The sequence below is a fragment of the Phyllostomus hastatus genome, unplaced genomic scaffold (assembly GCF_019186645.2).
Source record: "Phyllostomus hastatus isolate PE091 unplaced genomic scaffold, TTU_PhHast_1.1 phas_scaffold_129, whole genome shotgun sequence".
Classification (NCBI taxonomy): Eukaryota; Metazoa; Chordata; class Mammalia; order Chiroptera; family Phyllostomidae; genus Phyllostomus; species Phyllostomus hastatus.
This window is the reverse complement of record NW_025334009.1, coordinates 31,148,959-31,165,700: the sequence shown is the minus strand read 5'-3', so window position 1 is coordinate 31,165,700 and position 16,742 is coordinate 31,148,959. Positions and strand designations below refer to the sequence as shown.

The following is a 16,742-nucleotide window of genomic DNA, read 5'->3' as shown; positions in this document are numbered from 1 at the left end:
AATAAGTTGTCAGAAGCAAAGAACAGGATTTCCGAGCTTTTCCCTTTGATGTCCATATTAAGGTGATGACTTACCCCACAAAATACAGGTTCCAGCAGAAGTAAGGCCTGCATGAGCGTGGTTCATAGAGTAATAATATGGGTGTAATAATTTATAGTTTTAATTTGAACATTTCACCCAAAACGTCATATGGTGTGCTTGAGTGTGATATTGTTATGTTACAGAATTACACGCTTATGACTCTGTGATAAAAGATTCTGTAATAAAAAGGGGGCATTATTTGTGCCAGATCCTGAATTTTTGTCCTCCTCTAAGAGCCAACCTAAAGCCTTTCGGTCAAATGCAAAATCGATGTTTTAAATCTGGCTATGAGTGAGACTTCGACAACCAACAATCAGCACTTCTGTAATACTTCAGGGAAGCCTTCAGGAAGAATCCAGGCCAGCCAATGGCACATTCTCAGCTGGCCAAAATCAAAAGCCTTGGAAGCAAGTAGGCTATTGGGGAAATAACACAATTTTAAAAGCTGTGTCAAGAAATTCATCCTTGAGTCAGATTTATGTCAACTATTTTTTTTCCACCCTATTATTAGGAACTTACTGCAACCTGTGTGATTATTGTAAACTTCCTGATGTCCGTCAAAGGTTCAGGAGATGCCAGGTATTAGAGTTGGAAACAGAAGTGGACACAGATGTATGGGATGCAAAAAGGTTGCCAGGAACACTTACAGAGCTGTAACTAGTAAGGCTTAAATACTTTTTAAAAACAGCATTGTTCTTAGTGTCACAAAGCCTCTGTCCCACTTTTGCTTTTAAGAGTAGAACATTTGAAGAGGGGTAAAGGCAAGCGTCCAGCTTTCCACCGCTGAGGTGAAGCAAATGCTCCAGGAAAAGATGCTACCCACTCATTACACGGATCAGCTCGGCTTCGGCTGGACACTTTTGCTTTTGTACCCAAAGCACAAAACAGTCAGAGGCATAACTCAAACATGCTGTTTAAACTCGGTGAGAAGCTTCAGGACAAAAGCAAACTTACCCATCATGTCCCCGATTTTGTATTCCTTCCAACAAAGCCTCCATCGCCAAATCCCCTTTGCTTTGGCAACTGGAGAAGCAAAAACAGCGATCAGGAGAAAATTCAGTTTTTAAGTTCTAACATTTCCACTGACAAACATAAGAATGTCAATGAAAGCACACAAATAACAGTAAGAAAATGTAGCACTTCTTAGGATGACTGTAGGAGCAGCCAAGGAATATCACTTCAAAAAATACTAGGAGCAAATACACTGCAGACTAAAATAAAATAACTTAAAAGTGATCTGAATTGCTGTTGACACTCTCCCTACAGGACTGAAATCAAATACCTCATTGCTGTGCCCCTGCTTCCTAACACAAGGGTGGACTAAGGCTGGAGGCGGGGTGCTAGAAGCAGAGGATGCTGACATAAACCCTCATTCATACAGGAGAAACTGGGGGTCACACACATCAGAGAAAAATGTGTAGCTTTTTGTTGTAGTTGTTTTTTTTTTTTTAAGAAAGTTTATAAACAGGCTGAATGCCCTAAGCCTGAACTCCTTGGTCCATCACAGAAGTCCCTACTCACCCTCAAGATGACAAACCCTTGAAGCTTCTTGGAACCTCCTCGCCTGACAGGCAGCTACGTGGGCCCCTCCCTTCTCCACAGTGCACCCTTCCTCGTCCTTAACGGGTTTTCACAACAGTTACACCACAGGGGAACATATCCTTTCCTCTTACCATCCATCCCTCAAGGGCAGAAAACCTATCTTACTCGTCCCGATGCTCCAAAGCTTAGTGTAGCACTTCAGCATGGCTAGTGCTGGATGCATTCCACTAACCTCTGGTCAATTCCCCTCCCTTTTGTCTATCTCTCCACCCAAACTGGTCACAGCTGGAGAGCTACAGGGAGGAGTCTGGCAGAGAAAGGAGAAGGGAGACCAAAGAGACTGTCATAGAAAAGGAAGGACACCACAAAGGAAGGAAGGTGAGGAGAGAGGAAAGACCACCCTTAAATTAAGAAGCGCTGGTGAGTGGTAGTAGCTACTGTATGATTCTCACCTACTGTCACAAATCTTCAAAGCATTAATCAATGTCAAACCACTTCTCACTCCTGAGATAATGCTTGTCTCCTTAAACCTTCAAAAACTCAATCATGAGTTACTCTTTTAGAGGTCATTCACAAATACAATGGTGTGGAGGGCCTGCCTCTTTGTCCTAACGCCTTGTCTAAAAATTACAAATACTTCTCTGAGGATTCTTTCATTCAACAAAGAATTCAGTGTTTACTAACCACTAGATACATACTGATGAAAGACATGGCCCTTTTCAAGGAATTAACAGTCCAGTATGGAAAAGAAAAAACCAAAAATGCTCTCGCGGAGGGAAATTTTAGTGCCAGAGGCATTCTCCTGAAACTCAGAGGATGAGAAAACTGGGAAACACAGCCATGGGGCGTTCTCTGCATCTGTTTCTGAAGTTCTCACAGGAGTGTTACACTATTTATGCATAAACATGACAGAAAGGTTTTTTTCCCAATTAGTTAGTCCTTCATTAGAAAATAAAAAGCTAAAGAGAAAGGTTTCCATGTTCTACTCCACTTTCAACCACGGTATGGCCCATTACAACACAACCCAGGCACCGTGTTCTGGTCCGCTCTAGAGGACTGAGAGGCGGCAGAGAGTTCACCCAGTATCATGGAGATGGAGACCCAGGATACAGTCCCCTTCTACAACTGACTAGCTTTGTGTCCTTGGACTTCAGTTTTTGCATCTGTAAAATGAGGAATATGAACTATAATCTCCAAGCTTTCTTCCAGCTTTTTCAGGGGATTCTAACAGCCAGTTAAATGTCCACTTGTAACCAGCATCCTCTTAACAACTATACATGGATATGTATTAAATACATAGGAAAGTACTGCTATTTAAAATTATCATTAGTAAAACTATATTTCTTTAGGTCATGTTATTCTTAGACATTAATATACTTAAAGTACATATTATTAATACACATTTAGTAATATATAATACATTGATATATTTTTTGGATGGCATTATTTAATAACTAGCAGCATTTATAACAGAAGCTGAAAGTCATTGAGTGCTCAACTGTTCTGCCTTGTACCTGCTGTCTAATTCATTATCCACACACTCCTAAAGGACAAATACTACCACTCTGAGGAAACTGAGGTTCAGAGGCTTAAATAACTTGACTGTGGTAAACTAAAATTACAGTTGTAGGATTGAAATGCAGGCAGCGTGACTGCTGACTCTCAGCCAATGTACAATATTTATATATTATACAAAATTCCAGATTTTAAAATACCTTTATATCTTCTTTTGGTTCAACAGAGTCTTCCTGGAAATAATCGAAATCAAACCAAATCGAAATCAAACCAAATCAAAAAGTCTAAATACAGGAAAAATGTAAGCAGAAGTATGACATGACTATGATGGCCACCAGGTGGCAGCACAACAGTAAAAACAGCCCACATAAGGGGAGAAATTTCCCTTTCAGAAATCAAAACAATGGTCTAAGACCAAGAGACCCATGTTTTTAAAGGTGGGTGGGGAAGGGACCAGCAGCATCCTCTCTGTAAAATAATCTTACTAATGTGTAGTGTGTTTCTTTAAAAAGATTCTCACCATCTGTGTGAGTAGCTGTCAAACAACATCAATTCTCATTCCTTAAGAGTCCTGTAAGTAGCAAGGACTCAGACTACCTGTGGACCTTTCTCATTTTAGTTTCTCATAGCTACCTCTCTAACTCCTTTCCTAACCCTCATTCAGCTCTATGCACTATGTCACTCTGCTTTCTTCTTTGCCTGTGCCATGTGATAATTATGTGAAATTAGATATTCTTTGCTCATAGTACTGAATATAAATTTCAGTAATTAGTGTTTGGTAATATGCCTCTAACCCCTAGCCTCTAACATCGATGCTAATGTGGTTAAATGGAAACTGTGCGGCTCTGCAGTTGTTACAGAGCAATCTTAGTCTTCTGTGCGTTGGACCAAGACATCGACAGACAAAAGTTATTAATTATTAACTCTCCTCTGGAATGAAAACTGTTTAAAATCAGTGAAATCTGGAGTAGGATGGTTGAAGGAAATACAAGCTTTTTCACAAGTCTGGGAAGCAAGGAAACACACTATACATATTAGGGAAACAAATAATCCAAATAGGATATCTGATAATGGGCAAATCCTTGAAATTCATTAACATATTTCTAGGACTTTAAGAGCTAGAAAGGACCCAAAGACCCCCAATTTAACCTCTTCATTTTACAGATCAGAAAAAAATATCTAGAGTACACAGCCACGATAAAATTACTCACAAGATGGGACACAAGAAGAAAAAAACTCTGAGCAAAATTACAAATAAATATGTACTAATAGAAAGGACATGCCTAGCCATCAAATCTCATTGAAAGCAGGAGAACAATGCTCTGTCCCTTACCTGCCTTGGTGTTACCATGATTACAAAGGTCTACAGCTCTTGGATATACCAAGGCCAGTCTAATAAACTATTGGTATAATTTACCATTGCCCAGAAAGGCCCCTAAACTTAAGGGGGGAAAAATCAGCAGATAAAGTATCAAAGAAGTTTTCCAAAATAAAAATGTAAAGCACTTTCTAAAGTGTGACTCAAAATCCAGAAGAAATAAGGGAAAAGACTGAGAAATCTGAGCAAATAAAAATACATTTTTATCCAGGAGCTATGCCATAAACAAAGTTAATGACAAAAGACAAATGACAGTGGTATTAGAAAATTTTAAATCACAAAGGCTTAGTTATCCCAATATACCGAGAACCTAAAAATTGAAGGGGAAAAACAAATCTATAGAAAAATGAGTATAAAGCATGAACAAGTAGCTCATAGAAAAAGAAATGCAAATAACCTTCAACATATGGAAAGGTGCTCAATCTTGCTGAACAAATTTAAAATACACTAAATCACCGTTTCTTCTGGATCTGATTAACCACAAATTAAAAGCCTGACAATATGTATTCTCGAGGCCTGGGAAGACCAGCAGCCACGCACACTGCACACAGGAACGCAGAATGGTACAGCTACTACAGAGGAGATTTTGGCAGCACCTAACCACCGGTCCATATGCATTTATTAAATGCATTTATCCAAAAGTGCCTTTATCCAAAAGTGCCACTTCTAGGAAACCATTCCAAAGATACACTGGCAAGAATACAGAATCACATGTGCACAAGGATATACATCACACAACTATATGGAATAGTAGGAAAAAACACGAACACTTATCAACAGGGAACGATTTCAATACCCATCCACCAATGAAACACTAAAACGCTGTAAAAGGGGTAACACCCTCTGCACGCTTCCATGGAGGAATATACAGGACATATATTAGTAGGTAGGAAAAAGCAAGATACAAAACAGTACATGAGAATACTTACCTTTTATTGAAGCAAGGGGAATACATATATGTGTGTGTGTGTATATATATATAAAGTGAATATATATAAAATGTATATGTGTGTATATGTACACATACAAAGATATAGATATATATCTAAGATCTACAGATATAATGCAGTTACTTTTAGGAACAGATAAACCCAAAACTAGTAATTATGACACCTATAATTAAGGGAATAGGAAGGAGGAAACAGGGATGAAAGCTCGACTTATCTGGATGTACTTTCTTTTACAGACACTTGTTTTATAGAAATTATGCCAATGTTTTACATATAATAAAACAAATCCAAATGGGAAAAAAGCAGGATTGAAAAAATGAAAATAAAATGAAATAAGTCAACTATCAACTAGATATCAGCCTAGCCACATAACAAATTGTTTCATGCCTTTAAAATGCAACAGTCGCAGAGCACACATCCAGGAGGAATACGTACTAAGAAAAAAAGAGAACTGCAAAAAACCCGAACACTATTTAGGAATCATATTGTTGATAATAAAACTGGTAGTGTTCATTTGAAACAGTAACATATAATATTGGATAAGAAAAAAGTAATTATGTTAATGACATTAGGTACCAATATTTTCAGCAAAAGAGAAAAAGATAAACATAAAACCAAATATGCAAAAATATATAAAATTAAAATTAAATTAGAAATACCAGTGTGAATTCTGCATATTCCTCTTTTAAAAATATATTTCCTAATTCTGGCCACTGTAAACCCTGGAACGAAGGACCAGCCCAGCAGCAAGAGTCCCTCCAGCTCCCAACGCTGACCTCTGAACACCACCTCCCACTCAAAGGAGCCAGGCTGCTCGGTGGCCAGAACGTGTAATGGCCAGGAATATGTTTTACCAGAAAATGAGAAAATTATCAAAGACTGCTGGTCATATTAAAGTGGACAAGACCAACTTACAGGAGCCACCACTAGGCACAAACAGGATAATTTGAGTACCCCCCCCCCCAAAAAAAAGGCTGGCCAATAGGTTGAAATAGTTTAAATTTATGCAAGTCAATAAGCTGATGATTTTTTTAAAAAAGTCAAAAACCCTCATGGTTACCTTTGGAGGTTGTTATGCCACCAACTCATGACTGAAGTCTGAAAATAGAGGGAAAGAATTAAGCATTTTTCTTGCCTTTCCTGTACAAATTGTATTTCAAACAAATGATGGTAGTCAAATAAATAGTTCATGGGAAAAAGTTCTTCATGAAGGATTTCCAACTAACAAATACTGAAGGAATGACAGAATATAATATGGTGATCAGAAAATCACCATGTTATAACCCCTAATGCAATAATGGATATAGGCCATCTAAATCCATGAAAAAACTTCACCAATAAGTGAAAGGTTCATGAGGGGTTTCATGATGGATGGACAGGGCTGGCAACACCTAGACCCATTAGCTGCTCAATCTTAACATCACAAAAAGAAACAACTCATTGCCTCTGTGATAATTAATGCAACAGGAAGTGTACAGCACCACCTAGGATATCTTCCTGTCTCCCCAACAACAAAAAAGTCAAGGCTGAATCTGATCAAGCTTCTAGACTAGTTCTGTTCAGCAGAATTTTCTGCAATTATGGAAACATTTTATATCTACACCAGCCAAACGGTAGCCACGAGGCACCTGACTGCCCAGCACGTGAAACGAGGCTGACATGGCAGAGGCTGACATGGCACGGGGACTGAATTTTTAGTTTCACTTCGATTTCATTCACTTAAGTAGTCACAGCTGACTGGTGGCTACTATAAGCAGATAGTGGCATTCTAGGTCTAAATGTTGTTTTAAAGAAAATAAAGGAAATAGATTTACATGTTAAAGGATACCATGTGGATGCAATCAGCTAACTCTAGAATATTAGGGGAGCAAGGAATTGCTATATTTAAAATTTAAAAGGTGTGTCAACCAAATGCAACACGTGTATCTCTAAAGGATTTTGATCTAAATAAGTTAATTATAAAAAGACATTTAAGGGACAGTGGGGAAATCTAAACCCAGACTGAATGCTGACATTATGGAATTTTTATGTATTTTCATAGGTGGGTGACAGTACTGTGCTTTTGTAAAACTGAAAAAACCTAGCTCTTGGAGAAAAAAAACTAATGTAACATAAAAATAAAAAATTCAGTTCCTGAAACTTATGTCAATGTTGGCTTCAGCTGAACTTTAAATCAGGCTGACTTTTTTTTTTGAAGTAGGAAGCTCTGAGAGTGGACTGCTGATACTGTGACTATTGGCCACCTCTGCTGCCTACACTAAAAAGGACCAAGGACAGGTCTTCCTTTTAATGGGAGAAAATGGCGTCAGTAAAATTAACATGCACAGTTCCTACAATCCAGTTAATTTTTAAACCCAGAATCTACACACATTTTAAAGAACTGTGTGACTGAATGTTTATAAATCTCTAGCACATTTTACATTGTATTTTTTACTATATTGTACTGACCACTGTTAATGATACAAACAGCAAGGTCAAGATGGCACTACACCAAATAAGAAAATGATACACTGTTATATCTTTAAGTTACATTTTTTAATCTAAATGTAAATATTTGAGGGTAACATGTACTGATGATCCCTATTCTGATTTCCTTTTCATATCTATAACAGTAAGTGCAAGCATGTGGAGGACACTGTATAACTATAAGGTACCTACCCATAACACTTGATTAAAGGAATAAAACAACACTTAAGATTTCAGGAATCAGATGTAAAGCTCAAAAAAAACCATTTTGTGTAAATAAGTATACTGTAACTACACATGAAGTCTAGTCACTGACAACAGACTCATCTTCACTCTCTGATGTTGTAAGAGACATAAGAAAAATCACATAATAAGCCTAGTATTTGCCGTCTTCATATCTTCATTATTAAAGTGTTCCTGAGGAATCACCCCTTTCACACCCTCACTCTATTATTTACTTCCCAACTCGTGACTTGCGTGAAGCAATCCCTAGTTCAAGGTTCCCGAACTTCGGTCCCTCATGACTTCTACCACATTTCTGTCCCTTCCGGACTAACATTAACGTTTTTAAACCAGCTCACTTTTTAAAAATTGCTAAACTTCCCACCATAAATGAGCCAGCATCCCCTGCCTTTGATGATCTAAGTTGCAACAATGCTAGCAAGCTGATAAGGTAGGACCTGCTAGGCGGGAAGGTAGCCCCAGGGATCCCTCCCCGGAAGAGGTGGACAGACCCGCGGGTGGCTCCGCCCGGGGAGCTGAGGAGTCAGGAGCAGCTGTCTGCTCCACCAACCTCCTAGCCCCCCTGGGTCTCAGGGAAGGGCTGACCACCTGGCTGGCCCGGGCGGCACCGCGCCTGGCAATGCCATATCCGCCTTCGCGGGACCGCTGGAGGTACGCGGCGGGGCCGAGGGGCGGGGCGCCGGAGCGGGCCCGGACTGGTGGAGGCGGGCCTGGCGGCCTCCGGGCCGCTGGGGAAGCCAGCCCCGGGCCATACAGCCGCTCGGCCAGCGGCACCGCCGCGGCCAATTCAGCCTCCGGACTTGGACACGCCCGCCCCTCGCCTGTCCTCCGTGCGCACATGCAGTTAGAGAGCCGCCGCGCGCGCTCGCGCGCGTGCGCCCCAGCCTTCCCGCCGTTACCTCCAGCCGGGGACGCGCACGCGCCTCACGTCCAGCCTCCGCCGTCCGCACGTTCGTTCCTCCCCCTGCCCGCTCACTTTTAATGGAAACCACCTCCTTCCTGCCCGCCCTGCTCCGCGCAAGCAAATAGGCTCACTCACTTCCGGGGATCGGGGGAAAAGGAGTGCAGATGACGTGGTGCCGAGGGTGGGCTTCGGCGGCCGCGGGTACAGCGCTGGGTCGGGTGTCGGTAAGGGTTTTCCGCATCCCTAGCCTAGGTTTTGGAGGGCGGGAACGAGTTCGTTCCACAGCGTCACATCTCGCCCCCAGTCCCATCGGTCGAGGCCGTGTCTTCATTTCATCCGTTTCATCACTGCTCTTACCGCACGCCTGATCGAGTAGAAAGGGACTTGGGTGGCGGGCTTGGAAGTGTTCCTCTCCCGCCACCCTCCCTCTCCGCCCCGCTTCCAACTTTTGTATATCCAGCCTGAGGCCGGAAGTCGGTGCTGTGAGGCGCCTCGCACACCTGTATAGATGGTGGTGGCCTGCGAGGGTCATTTCTAGGGAGGAAAAAAGGCCTTCTTGCTTTGACGTTGTAGCTATGTATTTACAGAGATGGATAAAAGATTCCCCTGCCCGGGGGGACGCACGCACCGGTGTCAGAAAAGAGCATGAAACAGGCAGTGTGACAAACTCCCCAACGGATCGTTCAGTGTGCACGGGGACCTGGGAGGGCGGGTACCGCGCTCCGCTCCGCGTAGGGCAGAAACGGCCTCCTACAACAACCAAGGTTTTTTTAGACCAGCTGTGGGTTAGTTGGGGGTGGGAAGACGGGGTGCGGAGGAAGAGGAGACAGCATTCCAGGATTAGGACTATCACACACGTGTAAGAAAAGTTTATCAGGAAACTGGTAGTAGTTAATGCTGTCGAGTAGAGCAAATGCCTGGGACAGTGGCCCCGTCCTGACGTTGCCTCTCATAATGTTTTCCAGCCCCTTAAGAGTGAAAACACCTTATCGCCTAACTCTGGAAATGGGGTGTTGACCCTGATGATCTAACGCCCATGTTGAATTTGGAAGGAAAAGTACAGGTTAGTGATGGGGGAAAGAGTCATTTAAGTGCAAAGGATGGAAAGTATGACAGGATTAGAGGTGTCTGAAAGAGTAACGGGTGAAAAACATTGAGGCCAAATTGGGGAGAGAGGTGTTAAGGAGTCCTTGATACAAAATTTACACATAACAGTGGGAGATGATAATACCTGAGCAGTGAGTCACAGAGCAGGCCAAATAGGTGTTTGGTGGACAAGAAGGAAGTATCTGAGGGCAGAATGCCTGCTGCAGCTAGAGTGATTTGAGAAAACTTTGCCAAAAAGGGAAAATCTGTGTGGGCCTGGGAAAACCAGCAGGTTTTGATCAGCAGAGAAAAGGGAGGGAAGGTATCACAAAAGCCAGAGCATGAAGGACAAAGGAGTGGCAGCCAGAAAAAAGGAAGGATCTTGTGAGACAGGGACTCTGGAAATATAACTGGAACTAAGGGTAAGGACCCCTTGTGTGTAAATTTCCTAAAGATTGGATCCTTCTTGTTTTGGGTTAGTCACTGAGTAATTCTGGATTAATTCTTGTGTGAAACATCAAGACCTTATCTGGTTCCCTGGTTGCAAAAGTACCTGGGTACCTTTTGCTTCAGTTTAGCCTCATTCTTTATCATGGGGGTACAAACCCTTCCCCCATCCCAACCTGTATAATTATTACCCAAGTATTAGGGCAATTTTGCAGTCATACTGTTGGGGACAAGCACAGGCCTGTATGAAGGAGTTGGATTCCACTCCCAAAGATTGTGTCTTGTATGAGTCTTCATACTGTAAGAAGTGGGGGTACTGTGAGTACCTTTGGTGCCATGGAATTCCAGGCTATCAGGAGGGCTGTTTGGAAGCAGGAGGCATGGTAGGGTGACACCTGTGATGAAAAGTAGCCCAAACTTGGAAACAAGGAACCCAGAGGTACCTTCCAAGCTGACTACTGCCATTTAGACTTAAGCTGGGGGGATGAGGAATCAGCCATGGTAGGTAAGCATCTTGTCTGGGCATTGAAGGGTGTGCAACATTGAGAATCAGAGAAACCCCAAAGGGAAGAAGAATCAAGCAGCATAGGATCCTGTCACCATTGCTCACCCGGAGGTGTTTCTTCCAGGACCCAGCCTGGGCGCCTTAAGAAAGGAAGCCTTGTCCTTTACCAGCTCAGTGGAGGATTTCTGTCAGGTCTGTGGTTGGCCAGTCTGTATAACTCAGTTCAATGTTACCTCAGTATGTTCATTTAGCTTCTTAGCCTAAGAATGCCAATATTAGAGCCAAGGCAGGTGGCAACTCTTATAAAAATGGTGCAGGAAAGGCAAGAGAGACCGGAGAGGAGACTTTGTTGTGAGTCAGAGACTCATCAAAGGCATCCTGAACAGGGAAAGGTGAAAATGCAAGTTAGGAGAGAAGAGCTACATGCTAGATGTTTTATGGTGTCATAACAGAGGACCTCAGATATAGTGCCTTCCTATCACACTGTGACACTGGTGTGTCAGCTGGGCTGTGTCCGATGTCCAGTGTACACTGCAAAGCATCCATCGCCGAAAGGGAGAGGAGGAGTGGAGTGGGGAAACAGAGGAGGGACTGTGATCATAAAAATAAGTTGTCCCCTGACCCAGGTGAGATGAGCCTCCAGGGTGGTCCTGTGTGAAAAGACACGTCCAGGCTAAAAAGCCTGGGAAATCCTAGTACTGGGTTACAACACCTCCTGGGTCTTTATGTGTTAAAAATAACCTCTTTGGCTTACAGATTTGACAAGATCGAAGCTGCAGGAGAATGGACAGTGAAGTACAGAGAGATGGAAGGATCTTGGATTTGATAGATGATGCCTGGCGAGAAGATAAGTTGCCTTACGAGGATGTTGCAATACCACTGGTATGCTGTAATCGGTGCTAGGGATGATGGGTTAAAGGGGTGACCTGGTGGGCCTTGTCAAGTTAAAATATCAGTGGGCAAATAAACTAGTAGAGCAGAGCAGTGAAAGCTGTGGAGTCCACTAACTTGAGAAGCTTCAGGAGAGCATCTAGACTATTTGAAGAGAAATGTGGGTCAGAGCTGACGTGACCAGCTCAGGTAGGGGTCATTTCAAGACTGGAACCCTGGTCTTCTGAGCCATTTTCTGTCAAGTGCACCAAAGCCAGTAAGCGAATAATGAGAGTTCAGTGCATCGGGCAGGGAAGGCTATAAAGCAGTGGCATATAAGCAATGCAGTATTTCTTACTTCCCTGCCTATGGCTTGTCAGTCTGTTGACATTTTTTAAAGCTCACATTCTTGGAACACACACCTGTCCTAAGTTCCCTGGAAAATCTTCAAAAGACATCTGGCTTTTCTTCTTTTGCCTTTAGACCAGCAGTCTCCTGGAATATGCTTTTCTGCCCTCTGGGAAACCGCCCTGCAGGGAGTCTGTTAAACCTTATGTCAGCAATGGTCTAAAAGTTTTGCTTGTATACTTGCTTATTAAATACCCCGTTTGTGTCATGGAGGACTAGAAAGAACACAGAGCTCAGACACCAGGGACTATTTTTCTTTGGAATGTGCTGGCTATCCCGGGAAGAGCTATTGATAAGACAGAGTTTGCAGACGGACTGCCGCCCCTATTACAGAGAACAAAACTTCGGTTAACCTATGTTTTCACTGAAGAATAAGAGATGATAATGTGTTCAGTGAGTAACACACATATCAAATAATAAGTCAGAGCTTAGTTCAAGTTTAGAAAAATAATAAAAAAAGAGCGTAATGAGAATTACAGCTGCAACTTGGTGAGCACCAGTTTTTTGCCATGGACTAGGGCTGAAATTTGATGTGCATCATTTCTTATCTTGGAACAGCTTTGCCAGGATGGTGGTTTCATCCCCATTTTCCAGGAGGGAAGTAGGATCAGAGAGGCAGAGCTTGCCCTGGGAGGGGTATCTGAGGAGTTAGACTTCATGCCTAGGTCTGCAAGGCTCCAGACCCTGTCCTGTAAAGTTTGGTTTCTTTCATTCCACAAGCATTATAATAATTGTGATAATTACTTACTTATATATGTTACCTCTCTAGACCTTCAGCGGCTAGATTATGTGCTGGATTATGTGAGCATAAGATACAGTGTCTGCCCTTGGTGTATGTGTGTGTGTGTGTGTGTGTATGAGGGGGAGGGGTCTATAGAGGTAACACATAGACATAAATAATTATAATAATATAATCATAAGTGTTCTAAGTGGGAGTCATGAATGGCCACCATAGTATAGAAAGTGGCTCATTGCCTGGTGGGCATCAGGAAAGGCCTCAGAGAGAATATAATGTTTAAGCTGGTCATAAGGGAGGGCCCAAAGTTTCTTGGGGGTGGACAAGGGCACCCCAGTGGTGGGAACACATGTGCAGAGGCTCAGAGCTGTCAGCATCTTCAGGGAGGGCAAGGTATTCAGTGTGAATGGAAATATGTTTGTCAGGAAAGGTCAGCATGAAAATTTGGACCAGGTTTTGAGAGGAACACTTGATACCGTGCTTGGACCTCATCCTGGGGATACTCAGGCATGAATGGTCTTCAGAATTGAAGTCTGCCATGCTTAAAATCAGGTTTTGGAAAATCAGGTTGGCAGCATTGTCACAGAATGTCTGCCTTGGAGAGAGGGGCAAGTGACAGGGCTGAGAGACCAATGAGGAGACCATTAGGCAAGGGAGGAGGGTCTGGACATGCTTGGCAGGATTCAGGGACCATTTGTGTGATGGGGGATGAAGGAGAGGGAAATTTCCATGCTGACTCCCAGGTTGCAGCCTGGCCCTGCCATAATCCATGTCTTTTCCCTTGTCTTGTGATGCTAAGGCATTGTGCATAACAGTTAGCTTTCGGTGCTGCCTAGCAAGTCACCCTGAAACGTAGTGGCTGAGAACTGTAGCTACTTCTGTGATTTTGTAGCTCAGCTGACAGGTCTTCATCAGCTCAGCTGCTCCCTGCTGGACTTGCTTGTGTTCTGCAGTCAGCCAGAAGGCTAGCTGGAGGCTGGGTAACTCAGGACTTCCTCACTCTGGCAGTTACGCAGGCTGTGAGCTGGGACGATCAGGTGGCTAGGCCACAGTCTCTCATTATGCAGGAGACTAGCCCTGACTTCGACTTCACGTGGCCATCTCAGGGTCCAAGAGCACCATCAGAGCACACCGCAGGCTTCCGGGAGCTGACCCACTGGCCCTGTCCCTGCTTCCTGTTGGCCAGAGCAAGCGACCTGGCCAGTCCCTGTCTAAGACTGGAGAAATAGACTGCCTTTCCTTTTCATAAGAGTAGCTGCGAAGAATTATGGTCATTTTTACAATATGCTGTAATAGATGGTTGCATTTATGATACTTTGTTTTCCAAGCACATATGAAATTTTATGTGTTGGCATTCATTGCCAAGAGTCAATAGTGACCAAATGGAAGACATCATTTAGAATGCATGTCACAGATGGGGTGACGTTCAGCAAAGTTGCCTGCCTCTGAATTACATAGTTTATTAAGCAAGGACTTGTTTATGCTTTGAGAGCTATAGCTAATTATTGGAACCAAACTTTCACTTCAAGTTTAGGTGTACTATTGCTTTACAGTAAATGGTAGTTCTTTCAATTTGTACAAGTATGTTTGAATTTCAGTCTTAACACTTGTAGAGCAAGAAGATATATGTGATTCAAATATACTTGTCATAAGTTGTTTTATGTATACTGAACATAATTCTAAAGGAAAAAAACATTATTATATTTATATACTGTAAAATGGAATCCATTGGAAAATCCTAAGTCTGGATATTGAGTAAAGGTTGCTAACTCTAAAAAAAGTATAAATTCAGATAATTACAAAGAAGTATATTGGTATCAGTGAACTCTGATACAAAGCAGAGTCCTGGTAGTAATGAATTTAAATTTGAAATATAAGGAAACTTTGTTAAAAGTTTTCACCACACACACAAAAATGGTAACTGTGAGGTGATGGATGTGTTAACTACCCTTGTTGTAACTATTTTACAATATGTATGTATCAAATCATCACATTGTACACCTTAAACTTACAGAATATTATGTGGAAATTAAATCTCAGTAAAGCTGGGCAGAAAAATATGTGTATAGGAAAATTATTCCAGATTCTACACTAAGTGTGGCCCATGATTTACCATTTTAAGCAAATGCTGGCAGGGTACGAATTGGTCATTTGCCATGTTTTATGTTGCCCGACTCCACCACTAGGGGGTGGTCTCATATCATGTTACATTTTCACAGCTCCCCATTTAGCTCCATTATAATCTAGGCATGTTGGGTGCAGGAGAGTTTTTGAATACATTTCTTGTGCTTAAGGACTATGCCAGCAAATGTGATATTCTGTTAAGGCCCCCCCTCAAAAAAAAGACAGTATTGGCTCTTCTCAGCTTTCCCAGCCACTACCAATAATAGCAAATACTCCTTGAGCGTGGGATGTCCCACGCAGTGCTGAGCACTTGTTCTGAATTACCGCATGAGTCTCACAGCGGTCCTCTGAGGTAATGGCTCCGTTGTCCTCTCATTTCCAAAGAGGAAACAAAAGCTCCAAGGGTTTGAATACCTTGCCTGAGTAACCCAGCAAGCGGTGGAGTCATGGCCTTGGATCCCGGTGGCTTCTGGAAGCTCATGCCCTTAGCCTTCTCCCGAGTTGCCTCCTGCACAGCAGCCACAAGGCCACCAGTCCTTCCTGGAGAGGACCTGAGCGATAACTCTGACACTTCCTCACGTGTCCTTACTCTGGCTCTTTCTTTGGGATACACTTGTATCAGTCATGCTGCCTGTTTCTAGGAACTCAGGTTTTAATTCTACATGCTCTTGAGTTTTAAGGAGTTTGTTAATGTACAGGATACTGTTGTTCTGAATGTCCCTTGTACCTTTTCAGAATGAGCTTCCTGAACCTGAACAGGACAACGGCGGCACCACAGAGTCCGTTAAAGAACAGGAGATGAAGTGGACCGACCTGGCCCTGCAGTACCTGCACGAGAACGTCCCCCCCGTGGGAAACTGACACCTGGCTCCCTTCTCTGGATGAATTTTTTTTAAAATACATAGATACTGAAGGTTTTCTTTTAGTCTCCTAATTCAGATCTTTTAGTGATAGGTCAGCACTCAAAAATGTACACCCACTTAGTTTGTGGCAGCAAAGTGCAATGTGCAAATACTCACCAGAATGAGAAACTGGTTGCGATTTCTCAGGAATGCAGAATATTTGGCTCTTTGAACCTAAAGTTCTTTATTCCCAAGCTTGTGTTTGAACATATTTGGTTAAAGGTTTGCCTTTAACTCTAACTTTGCTTTACTTACCAGAGTTTAACACTCCCCAGCTGCTTATATGTGTCCTGTGACAGGCGATGGAAGGTATGACAGGGAGGGCTTAGAAAGAGGAAGCCAACACAAGGAGAATCGCTGGCTTCTCCTGCACCCCCTAGGAGAAGCAGTCTGAGTGGGTGTGTGGGAAGCCTGGAAGCGTAATAGGTATTTGGAAGCACATTCACTGACTGCTGGGGTTCCTGAGACTCCCCGTGATGTTTTCAAACTTTGGATACATTAATAAATTAAAGAGTATCTGTTAGTAGTTCCCTCTACTTTCTCTACCACTTCTTTTGATGTTTCTAGAAGGGATGATTGGCTGGA

General features: G+C 42.7%; 2 protein-coding genes across 12 annotated transcripts in view; one reads left to right on the top strand and one right to left on the bottom strand.

Moving 5' to 3' along the window:
* CEP63 (centrosomal protein 63) overlaps positions 1-9,352 on the bottom strand; it is a 42,109-nt gene extending 32,757 nt beyond the window's left edge. For 3 of the 7 annotated variants that reach the window (XM_045856760.1, XM_045856765.1, XM_045856764.1), the window contains exons 1-3: positions 8,764-9,064; positions 6,527-6,564; positions 1,036-1,104 (exon numbers count right to left, since the gene is read on the bottom strand). In XM_045856760.1, the coding sequence (XP_045712716.1) occupies positions 1,036-1,104; positions 6,527-6,564; positions 8,764-9,015 (359 nt within the window). In that variant the 5' untranslated portion in view covers positions 9,016-9,064. The other 4 variants (XM_045856761.1, XM_045856762.1, XM_045856763.1 and 1 more) reach the window with 4 other exon arrangements.
* Positions 9,147-16,683, top strand: ANAPC13 (anaphase promoting complex subunit 13). Of its 5 annotated transcripts, none has more exons than XM_045856769.1 (4): positions 9,165-9,303; positions 10,045-10,142; positions 11,874-11,999; positions 15,991-16,683. In XM_045856769.1, the coding sequence occupies exons 3-4, from the start codon at positions 11,901-11,903 to the stop codon at positions 16,114-16,116; spliced, it is 225 nt and encodes a 74-aa protein (XP_045712725.1). In that variant the 5' UTR covers positions 9,165-9,303; positions 10,045-10,142; positions 11,874-11,900; the 3' UTR covers positions 16,117-16,683. The 5 variants fall into 5 exon arrangements, with proteins under 5 accessions (XP_045712729.1, XP_045712726.1, XP_045712725.1 ...); XM_045856771.1 differs by having other exon boundaries at positions 9,170-9,280; XM_045856773.1 differs by lacking the exon at positions 10,045-10,142 and having other exon boundaries at positions 9,147-9,280.
* Positions 16,684-16,742: the final 59 nt, after the last annotated feature.

Excerpts from the sequence above, each read along its gene's own strand:
- ANAPC13 (XM_045856773.1), top strand. The coding sequence starts at position 11,901 with ATGGACAGTGAAGTACAGAGAGATGGAAGGATCTTGGATTTGATAGAT. Across the intron at positions 12,000-15,990 it reads AGGATGTTGCAATACCACTG|AATGAGCTTCCTGAACCTGA; the intron begins GTATGCTGTAAT and ends GTACCTTTTCAG.